The 11,860-nt window shown below is 42.7% G+C and overlaps 1 protein-coding gene across 1 annotated transcript; it reads left to right on the plus strand.

The window, feature by feature from the left end:
• Nucleotides 1-10,282: 10,282 nt before the first annotated feature.
• Nucleotides 10,283-11,392, plus strand: LOC149216069 (disease resistance protein L6-like). Its single transcript, XM_089389809.1, has one exon. It carries the CDS (start codon nt 10,283-10,285, stop codon nt 11,390-11,392), a length of 1,110 nt encoding a protein of 369 aa, XP_089245935.1.
• Nucleotides 11,393-11,860: the final 468 nt, after the last annotated feature.

Genomic DNA, 11,860 nt, shown 5'->3' on the forward strand with positions numbered 1-11,860 from the left:
AGTTTGAGTATAACACATTGAGGGTGGCAGCTCAGCTGGACTTAGATCTCAGCCATGCTCACGTGAAAGATTACTGCAATTGAATGGATTAGATGAACAAAGAATGCAGGCCCTCCTCCACTCAGAAGTAGTCCAACTTCAGAGGAAGATATGGCATGACTGGCACCTTAATGAAAAGCAATTCCAGCCGGGAAATTGGGCGCTGCTGTATGACTCAAGATACAAGGATTTCAAAGGAAAGTTGAGGACAAGATGGCTAGGACCATATGCAGTGGAGAAGTGTAATGACAATGGCTTAGTCCTTATCTAGACCATTGATGAAGAAGCCATCCCCATGCTTGTCAATGGGCATCGGTTGAAGATCTACAGGAAACCTCTTTCAAGGCAGGAGTTCATTAAAACTTTGGGAGAATCACTGCTGGTAGTGGAGCAGGGCTCTGCCCCAATTCCACCCACACTTTGATCATAAAAAAACAGAAATAAAAAAGATCCTTGGGTGAAAACCTTTCTGAGGCGCCCAGGGCAGACAGTGAGGGTGAAAACCTCATGAAGGCGCCCCAGCTGTCCCTAGAGAAATAAAAAAATGTGGAATAAAAAGATCCTTGGGTGAAAACCTCTTTGAGGCGCCCAGGGCAGACAGTGAGGGTGAAAACCTCTTTGAGGCGCCCAGGGTAGACAGTGAGGGTGAAAACCTCTTTGAGGCGCCCTCGCTGCCTCAAAAAGAAAAAAAGAAAAAGAAAAGAGAAAGAAACACAAAAAAAATAAAAAAATAAAAAAAAAACACAAAAGAAGATAGAACTATTCTCTGTGAAGTAATTGCAGGTTGCAGGACATCCTACATTGCAAGAAAAGAGGGTGTGCAAAACGAGGATAGGGGTCCATACCAGGCTCAAGGACACCCCTTCAAACACCCCCTCCATGGCCACTCACCTCTCCTAGGATTTGGTCACATTCGGGTTGAGATTGGGCCTTCTACAGGAAGTTCTAAGCTTTCTACAGGAAGCTACAGGCTTTTCTACAGGAAGTCCTGAATTTCTACAGGAAGCATCCTGTAGAACTTTCGACGGGCCAGATTCAAGTTTGAAGAGGGAATCTGATGGTTGGGATCAGTTTGCTAGACCTGAGGCCACAGCTCTATCCAATCCAACACCATGTGGCGCCCTGTTCCATCTCTTGACACCTCTATCACCCTCCTGGTCATGTGTTCCTGTACAGTCATTTCAGAAACCTTGTTTTCCTCAGGTTAACAGCAAAGAAAAAGAGGAAAATTTCAAGTAAAAAAAAAATCAAGCAACAAAGGTGCACACACTACCTGTTCAAGCTCCACCTAGACTCTTCATCAGTGAACGTGCCCTACTTGTTTAGCCTGCATCCCAGGAAGAGAAGTAGCTATAGGATATCCTACATGAATCCTGTAGCAGCTGATCCATCTGGAGTACATACTATGGAGCCAATAGCAGCTGAAATTGACACAGGGAACATGCAACAAGATCTGCTCGGACGTGAACACCTCCTCAACAGTTGAAATCAAACGGAGCCTATGAATGCAGCGTTTACGACCAGAGGATCGGGTCCCGAAGCCATGCATACAGCATCAGCCAATGAAAAAAAGGAGTTCCAGCGCCTGTGAACGAAGCAACAGTGAGCAAAGCCATCATTCCACGTCCCGAAACCTGCAGAACACGTCCACAGCCACACAGGTAAGTGTCTAACCTTATCCGTCAAATTGCATAGACTATACTCTGAAAACTGCATGTCTGTGAAATGGTGCGGATTGAATGAATTCAGTGGCCAGTTAACTGGCCACCCACAGTCAGTCGAATGGCCTTGTGGGATTCGAACGAGCTTGGTTACACCAAAGAGACGGGCAGCCGACATGTGGGAAGTGTCTAGTCGGGAAATCGGCGGACTGACAATGGTGGCGATGGTTAATGGCAGAGGGGTAGTAATGGCGGCCAAAGACACGCAGGAGAATAATGGCTGTGACATTGGATAACGGATCGACCTGGACACCTCACCCCCTCGCCAGGAATTGCGCCGTAATTCAAAATTGCTCAGCCGAGAACTCACGATGAACCGCTGTCATTTACACTTGCAACTGTTTTCAACAAAGTACGCGTCCTCTGCCTCTGCAGTTTGTTAGCCCGAGCTCCTCAGCACGTTTCAAAATCCTCCCATGTTCAAGGCTTGTTCAGAAGCGCCGTGACGTCCTCCAGTACCCGGCAAAGCTCTCTACAGGAAGTAGCTCTACAGGAAACACGGCATAGCCTCCCAGAGCAGAGAAACCTCGACTGCCTGCATCGAAATTGGAGTTTCGAAGAGAGGTAGGCTCGAAAACACCATTCCCATGCATGATATTTCGAAAGGTGGTAAATTAAACTATCTGGAGTAGGAGAAGTAGAAGCAAGTCTGCCTGTGGGTCAAGAACAGTAGTTTGCCTGTATGATACATGGAATTTTTCAGTTGGTTCTGCATCAAGTTCTCCTCCATGATTCCTGTTAAGAAATTCCTCCTATAAAAACGATAAACCCCTGTGAGGGCTAACCTGTGCATGAAGAATGTGACTTTTATGTGGTTGAATGCATGTTGGGGATGAAAATTAAGCTCTGCACTCTGTCTGTGGGGGTCTAATTCCCTGTTGACAGTCGAGTTTTGGGCCAACATCAGTATAACCAAGGAATTGGTGCAAAGTGAAATATAAACACCTGAGGGACACTGTCTTCAAAGTTCAGGGGAAGAAACCATAAACAAAATACCCTTTCTGATCAGAGCACAAGCCAAAACATAGTACTCTCACCATGCCAAGAGGGTTTATCAGGAAGGAACCCTCGGATTCCAGAAAATTGCGTGAACACCCCGCATAGTGGACCTCTTCACCCGTGCCAACTGGATGGCATTTTGTGACAAAATTCAGGGACACGACGATGCAATAACGGAAGAATTCTTGTTGTCTCTGCAACCTAAATCAAAGACACTGGCCACTGTGAATTTCAGAGGGTTGACCTTAAAGCTAACCCCTGAATTCATTAGCCGAGTCACTGTCTTGCCATTGGGGATGCCCTGGAGCAAAGAGGAGAGAGGACTAGGGCAAAAAGCCAGGAAATAATTCTTCCTACCAGAGGAACAGTTTACAGAAGATAAGAATGGGGTAAGGAGGGCCAGTTTACATCCTATGTGGAGTGAAGCCAGTCTCCAAATTATGAAATACATTACCTGTGAGGGGCGGTTCAGTATTTTTTACGGCTATCATTTTCGGTTGCTAAAAGAACTAAGACATGGGTTGGATCTATCCCCAGAGCAGAAGTTAAGCATCCCCTATTTTCTCTTGCAATCATTGATTGAATGTGGCACAAAACTGAAGGAAGGAACACCAGATCAGCTAGCCCATCATGGGCTCATCAAGCTTCTGGTAGAGGATGGCCTCCATACCTACACTGTCCCCCTCTCCTAGGAAATTTTCTGCAATATGTCAAAAGATGATGATATAAGAATTCTGGCCGAGGAACTCACCTCATCCAGCAGTGAAGAAGGGAGACAACTTGAAGCCAAAAAGAAATAAAAGGGTAAGGGAACCCAGGACAGACCACCACAGAAAGAACAAGAAGAGACACAAGAGAAAGGCCAAGTTGTCGAGCCCAAAACTGTGGGTGGAATAAAGGCACAAACACCAAGGGATAAATGATTGCAAATCAGTGCAAAGAGGACTAAAAAAGTCCAAGAAAGTAAGGGCACACCCAAGGCAACCACAGCAAAATTGAAAGAGAAGACATCCCCAGCCAAGCAGGCCAAAACAGTGAAAACCGTTTCTACAGGAAGCCAGAAAACAGTCAGCACAAGACTTTCTACAGGAAGTATGAAGGCAGAAAAGAAAAAGGAGAAATCACCCGGAATCTTAGCCAGGGAGGCAGCAGCAGTGCTGGCTGCCTTAAGCACAACCCCAGTCAAAAAGGGAAGAGAAAAAGGGAGCCTTCTATGTATTTTAAGGCAAGAAGGAGCACGAGGATAAAGACTGGCAGACCCCAGCCACCGTCAAAAGAACCAATCACGATTGTAGACACCCCCCCTACACAAAAGGAGAGGTCTCCCTCCAAGGCATCCATCACTTATGAACGGGGAAGCCCGAAGACATCCACCTGGAGAGAAAGAATGAAGATGTTAGACACAAAGGCCTCTCTACGGGATGCTGAGACAATTCTACAAGATACTTTGGCTAGGCTAAAGGAGACCGAAGAGTTGGAAGAGAAGGCAGCTACATCCTCCCAGGAGGAGGAAAAGACTGAGAAAATTGAGGAACCAAGCCCCCAGCCCAACCTGGGCTCTTACTACAACTTGCTAGAGGCAGGAAGGATAATTCCCCAAAAATTTGCAGTGCCGCTCTTCTTTGCACTGGAGGAAGAGAGAGTGAGGACCCACACTTGGATGAAAATCGCCAAGTCCAAGGGTGTGGCTGATATAGGTCCCTTGGAGGAACAACTCAAAGAGGCAAGGAAAGAATTGGCTTTGGTACGGCATATAGAAAGCAGCCAGCGGGCCAAGCTCCAGGAAGAAAATGAGCTGCTCAAATAGCAGCTACGGTTACAAGGACACCTTATGGAGGATAGGCCCCACACCTTAGGCGGACAACAGCAACAGGAGGAGCCCAAAACAGCCAATAAAACACCTGATGAACAACAGAGAAGGGAAGGAATGCAGGCTGAAATTGAGACACTGAATCGACAGCTACAGGAAAAAGAATTGCAAGCAGGCCTAGAGATACAGTCTTTGAAACAACAGGTACAAGAAAAGGATGCCCAACTGGCCTGCATGGCCAGTTGGGTGATGGAAGCTCTGCAGTGTAGGCAGTCGGCCAAATCCTACGCCCTATACCTCAAGGATCAGTGGTTGCAGTTTCAAATCAACACTTTGGCATAGAGAGGTATCACTCCATTTCAGAACTACTCTCAATTCATGGCTCTATGTGACAGCAGCTCATCCGAAGACAAGGCCAAGCTATCAGAGTTTTACCTACACAACTTGGCCCTTCCCAACATGAACTCGTGGGACCCTAACGCTACGGTAGGGGATGTACAACTTATGGCCATGGCCTCTTGGCTAAATCATGAATAAAAGAGAGCAGCAGAGGTCCAAAACATTATGAACAGAGAGCTACATGAGCCATTATTGATTAGAGCAGAACCGGAGGATCCTTTAGCATTGATATCCGCCCACCAGCACTTGCCCAATGACCCTCAGGCCCTACCAGATTACATGGGAAGGCAAGCCCAAGCCATAGCCCATTTTGAGAACATGGAGAGACTGTTGGGGGATAACTGTGTTCATGCTTGCTCCCGAAGGTGGAATTCACTGTCCCACAGCCTAAATATTAGAGAATACCACACCCCCACAAGGATGAGGGAGGCCTTGGCAAGAGTGTCTCTCTACAAACAGTCCATGCAGAATCTTCAGGCCAGTGGGATCGGCCTCAAATTCAGTCCTCCCTTGCTTTTGGGGTTGTTAGAGGGAGTCAAAGAAGAGGAGCAGCACAAGCAGTGGGAAGAAGTGGAAAGCAAAGCAGGATTTCATGACCATACAGAAGATATCACTTCAGAGGCCTGGGATGTGAGGGAGGCGATCAAGGCTATCCAGGACGATGAGTTGGACTAGTTGCTCAGAGGATGAGCAACCCATTTAGCAGGGGGTGATGATGAGCCCCGAATTGGGTAACTTATTGGGCTCATTTTGCCTAATTTTCCTTGTTCAATCCTCCATTTTTCATAGATTATGCATGTTTTTTAGTATGTTTATGTTGTTTGAACGAATAAGGGTGGTCACTCTACTAGGGAGGCTAATATGTGGTTATTTCAGGTTTTTTGGACAAGTTTTGGAGCAAAACCAAGCAATCATGGGACAGGTGACAACCAAGCTTGAGGTGAGGATTCATAGGGGTGTTGTCTCTGGCATTAAATGACCCTTCCTCAAAATCTCCACCCTCAAAATCCGAGCTCAACAGGCCACCAAAATGAATCTTAAAGGCAGCCAAGCAACTTTGGGAAGAGTGACTGTTTACTGAAGTTGGAACATCCGAGTCCCTTGAATTTAGGAGGGTTACTAGGCCTCTCATAGTGTATAAATAAGAAGGCCTCAGCCTTCGTAGTTTACTTTTAGAACTGTTGTAATTTTGTAGTAGAGTGCTATCATTTTTCCAGCTTGTTTTCTTGTAGCTACTGTTGTATAACTTTCTTATGATGATTATTTTTGGATAATGAGAAGCAGTTCTATTTGGCATCAGCTCTGAGTTTTTTATAGGAGCCTGTAGCTCTTGGGGTTAGGCCCAACCTAAGAGCCAAGGCCTCCTTCATGTATTGTTATTTGTTTTTTTTTGTGTCTTTGCAAAATAATTTATGTTTAGTAGATTAACAACTTGTTGATTACATAGGTCATGGTTAATGATCAGATAGGCTTTCGCATGCTCAGATTTAGTTGATAGATTAGTAACAGGGAATATCTTCAGAAAAAGGCCATCAAGCACCTCTGATCTCACCTCTCCATCAGTGGGATCATGAGCTGGGACAAAGGTGACATTGTTGCCAACAAAAACGTTGTTTTGCTTTGTCATGCAATTCTTAGTGTTGGAATCCTCATTTGCAGATGCTGATATTAGTAGTGTGTAAATGCTTCAGTTGACGATTGCTTAGTTGCATATTTCATGCATTTCATTTCGAATAAACTGCTATTCAGTTCCTTTTGCTATTACTTAGGTCAGAATAGAGTAAAGTAATTAGGTCATAGGTTTTATAAGTGTTTGTTTGTTCAATTTGAAAAGCCACTTGCAGAGTACCTGTTACCCCTCCTTACCTACACATACTCCATCCAACCTACCTGTTTCATCCTTCACTTAGAACCCTTACCTTGCATTTGCTTCATTCGCTTACTTGCCATGATTCTCATCTTCTTGTGCAACATCATTTCATCCTTCCTTGAATAAATCTAACCATTTGCGCCACTCCTCAACTCCGTCCTCCAAGTCTTGAACACCCCTATTTCACCTCCATATTCATCCTCCACCTTTTTCCCTCCATCCATGCTCCAAAATCCCATTTCTGAACATCCTGTAGAAAATTACAGACATCTTGTAGAAATTCCAGACATCTTGTAGAACCCCCGCAGACTTCCTGTAGAAGCTCACAAAGGCGGTTTCTTGAAGGCCAAACTCTGTGAAACTCTCAGGAAGGGTGCTAGGGACCCCTTAGGCCCTCTCTGAACCTTCCCGACCTCTTCCAAGCATTTCCTCTCACCAATCCACCTCTGCACAGTCAAAAATAGTTAAAAATCGCATGCATGATAATTCTGACAACTTATTCAAAAATACAAAAAAGATGGTTCTCTCAGATTTTGTTGTAGACATAGCTTAGATATATGCATTTCATCCTCTTAGAAGTCAATGGAATCTCTCCCAGTAGCTTGCATCCTCTCTCTTGCATCAGTAGGGCTAGCTGGTAAAATTAGGGTTTGCTAGGGTTTGCGTTTGCTTTCAACTTTTCAGTTTCCTTTTGTAGATAGATTAGCTTCCTTCGAGTTAGCTTCAATCCATCAGGTAATCAACCTCTTCCCAGAGCTCATAGAAGTTGGCTTGAGCCCCTAGCGGACTTGTGCCAACTGACCAAGTGACAGCTGCAACAAGAGCTAGTACTTGAGCATACAGCACCGTCGCTTCCAAGTTTGTTACGAACTATCGGGTTGATAAAAGTAAAGAAGGGAGTCCGAGGAGTTGCAGCATTGTTGCTGCAATACTGGAGCTCACCACCATGCACACTTTGTGCTTGATAAAATCCATTGTTAAAAAGTTAAGAATGATCTATGCAACATGATATTATTGCCTTTCCATCTACACTTATTGTTGCAAGTTCAGGAGGAAGCATCCCACCAAAGTTTTTGGACTTCGGCTTATCGTCAAAATTAGGATTTGTTATAATTCAAGTACATGTGTCTGACAAATGATTTCCTGCAACATCATATTCTCGTTTGCAAAGCCTTGGATCTGCGAAAAGAAAATAATGTTAATAACAAGGTAATCAACATAATTGGTAGCAATCAGAGATGAAATGGCTCAGGACGTGGTGCTAAAGCCATACCATGGGAGATGGGGCAGAGGATGTCTACAGGCACTTGAGTAAATGGAGCATTTTTCAGGCAATCCACGAAAACACAAGTTAGTCTGAACGAAACCATGATTAACAACTGATATTCTTGGTGCCAAACGAAATTTAAAAGGAAAATGGTAGGCAATTGGATTCAATTCAATTCATTGAAGATATGTGAAGATATTATTTAGGTATGGGAGGCAGTAGTGATCAACTTTTAAATGTGGAGGGTGGTAGGAGGAAACGTGTTTAGGATGTGCAACATTCTCATACAACCCTTGAACGATACAAAGGTAGGAAAAGTCTTAAGACATTGAAATAAAAAAGCTTTGAAGAGAATATATCAGATATTTTCATACTTTGTGGAAAATAGTGCAATTGTCTAACAAATTATCAAGGAGAACATAGTACAAGAATAAAGTTAATCCAAAAATGAAAAGTCTTAAGACATAAAAATGCAAAAGATTAAAGAGTAGATAATATGAGTATAATTAGCATAGTATGAGTGGTGTATGTTAGAGAATTTTAAAATACAAATGTTAAAGCAATCGAGGTAAATATTAATTACTATGGTAATAAATTAATAATTTGTTTATTGTGTTTTTATTATTATTTTTATTTAATAAAATATTAACTAATTATATAAAAACTAATACTTACTAATAAAATGTTATTTTTTAATATATAATTAATATTTATTAATAAAATAAGGCATAATTTAATTTATAAATGAAAATTTTAGCAAAAAAATTTTAAAATTTGAATTTAAGTAGTTTAATTTATATAATTAATATCCCAATTTTTTTAAAAAAAAAGATAATCTATTTAAACATTTAAAAATATATATATTATTTTTTAAAATTATTTAACACTAAAAAAATCTATTTATCTCTAAATTAAACTACGCCATAAAAGAAAAAAAAAATGTGATAACTTGTGAGAGCCGTCACCACTAAACATGAATCTCTATGCCAATGAGGGATGGGGTATTAAATTCCAAACATTGTCCACGGTGTTGCCTTGGGTGGTCCCTCTTCCAAGGTTGATCGGTTTGAAAAGAATGGAGGAAAACGAGACGGCAAGAACGCATGAAATGCATAATGTTAAAATATAAGCATCTAGTGACTAACATTTACAAAATATTTAATAAAATATAAATGTTATAATTGATGGTGCAGGTCGACCATATGCCAAATATTGTTTTTTAGTCTTTTTGTAGGAAGCGAATCTTGAATATCAAGTGGCGGATGGTGCCCAGCGTTAGCTGTGACAACCACAGTGTATCGACATTGCTCACAAACTCTCTTGCTTCACGCTGCCTGCAGTTTCCACTCCTCTGGTCTACCTGCCTGCCCTTCATCTTTTTGTTACTCTTATATCGATCTTATCTTTCTTATCTTTCTGTCCATCCCATTCATCCAAATCCACATTCCAATGGCAGACCAAACAATCCGTAACAGTGGCAATGTTTCTGGTGCTTCTTCCTCCTCCATGGCCTGGCCTCGCGTTATAACAGCCACGATGTTTTTATCAATCATCGTGGCCCTGACGTAAAGACCACCTTCGCCACAGATCTATACCGTAGTCTTAATTCCCGTGGACTGCGAGATTTTCTGGACAAACCGGAACTGGAAGTTGGGCAAAATATTACTCCTCAAATACTACACGCAATCGAAACCTCCTTCATCCACATCGCCATTTTCTCATCGACTTATGCCGAATCAAAATGGTGTCTAGAAGAACTGTGGCACATGTTGAATGAATTTCGGCTGAGGCCGAATGAGGTTACAATTATTTCTGTCTTTTATGGTGTCAAGCCTTCGGAGCTGCGGTGGACCACTAAAGGACCGTATGCTGAAGCCCTAAGCGATCACGAAAAGAAGCAGCGATTCGACTTCGATGCTATTCAGAAGTGGAGAGGCGCTCTTTCTGAGGCTGCAGAAATAAGTGGTCTCGATTTGGAGAGGCGCTCTTTCTGAGGCTGCAGAAATAAGTGGTCTCGATTTGGAGGCGTTTAATGGGTGAGTACCTGCATCTGACCTCTGCCTTTCTTCCTTTCCCATTTACCTTTTTAATTTATTGGAGTCATAGATTTCTGTAGGCGCTTCTCACTTTTTTCTTCTATAATCTGATATTCAGCAACGTGGAGCAACTTTTGGATGATGTGTTTGCGATGGGTGTCCAAAGTATGGGACAAAACCCCATTGAAGTATGTTGCCGAACACCCAGTTGGGCTGAAAGAAAAATTAGAAGATTTTGAAAGCACGGTGGTAGGGCCGGGGAAACCCAACGTTGTCGGGATTGTGGGTACAGGTGGTGTTGGTAAGACAACGCTGGCCACAGAATTCTTCAGCAAGAGGAGGTCAAAGTACAATAGATCAGGCTTTTTGTACGATGTCCGAGAGAACGCAGCTAAGGGTTCTCTACCTTCTTTGCAGAGAAAACTCCTTCAGCAGTTGACTGAATTGGATCTGCCAATCGACAACATTCGCGAAGGCACAGGCATGCTTGTAAGGCATCTTTCTTCCTCTCACATTCTCATAATTTTAGATGACGTAGATGAAGCCTTCCAACTGGAAGCCTTTTTGCCAATTAAAGATATCGTAAACCCCAATAGCTTAATTCTGATTACCTCTCGTGACAAGAAAGCAAAAATCGCAGAGGCATCAATTTTTGAGCTGGAGGGTCTAAACAGACAGCACTCCGAAGAACTTTTCTGCTTTCATGCCTTTGGTCAACCACATCCACAACAAGAATTTGCAGATCTGGCATATCAGTTTATAACGGCCTGCAATGGATTGCCACTGTCATTAAAAGTATTTGGTGCGCTTCTTTTTGGAGAAAAAGAAAGATCTTACTGGGAAGAGACATTGAATCGGCTTCACCACCTACCTCCCGAGATACAAGAAAGACTTAGAATCAGCTACGATTCACTTAATCCAGAGGAGCGACAAATATTCTTGAATGTTTGCAGCTTTTTTATAGGAGAGGACAGAGATACGGCCGCAAGAATTTGGGGTTCCGTGGGGCTTCGAAATATAGTGAACAAGTGCCTCTTTAAAACGGACAGTGAATATAAGATACAAATGCATGATCATGTTAGGGATTTGGGAAGAAGCATTGCTGAGGAGGAAGAAATCATGCCCCGTGGTCTTTCGCATCACACGACCAACAACATTGACGACAACATTGACGATTTGTTGGAACGATCATCCCGTGTAAGTATTTCAAACATTCACACCTTTGGTTTGTGTTTGAAGACGAATCTTTAGGGTTGTTTCCTTTGTTTAAGTTTAAATAAAAATGTGAAGGTTTTTTTATTCAAGACTATGATAGATCTGTGGCGTGGATACATTTTTCGAAGGAACAGGTAATAGCTGAAGTTCGCGGAATTAAGATGGTCAATCGGGCAGATCTTACTGAGGATTCGCAAATTATAATGGAGTGTTCAGAAATGTCATGGTACAAAAGATGGAGTGAAGAGCTATTCGGGAACTGTCTCAGGTATCTATTCAGTAATTTCAATCTTCGTGCTATTTCCAATTTGCAACTTGTTGCAACTAAAGAGCGTTATTTAGAACGCATATTGAGGAGGGCGCAGTCACCACAACTCATGTGGCTCCGCTGGTATAACTGTGGATACTCTTGCCTACCTTCTTGGATTCCAGTGGAGAGTTTGAGAGTTTTAGATGTTGCAGGGGAAAATTTAAAATTATTGTGGCAACATGAATCTCAGGTAT

The sequence above is a fragment of the Pinus tabuliformis genome, chromosome 1_1 (genome assembly GCF_031772625.1).
Source record: "Pinus tabuliformis cultivar Carrire ecotype Pingquan chromosome 1_1, CPIR1, whole genome shotgun sequence".
NCBI lineage: Eukaryota > Viridiplantae > Streptophyta > Pinopsida > Pinales > Pinaceae > Pinus > Pinus tabuliformis.

Excerpts from the sequence above, each read along its gene's own strand:
- LOC149216069 (XM_089389809.1), top strand. The coding sequence starts at position 10,283 with ATGTGTTTGCGATGGGTGTCCAAAGTATGGGACAAAACCCCATTGAAG.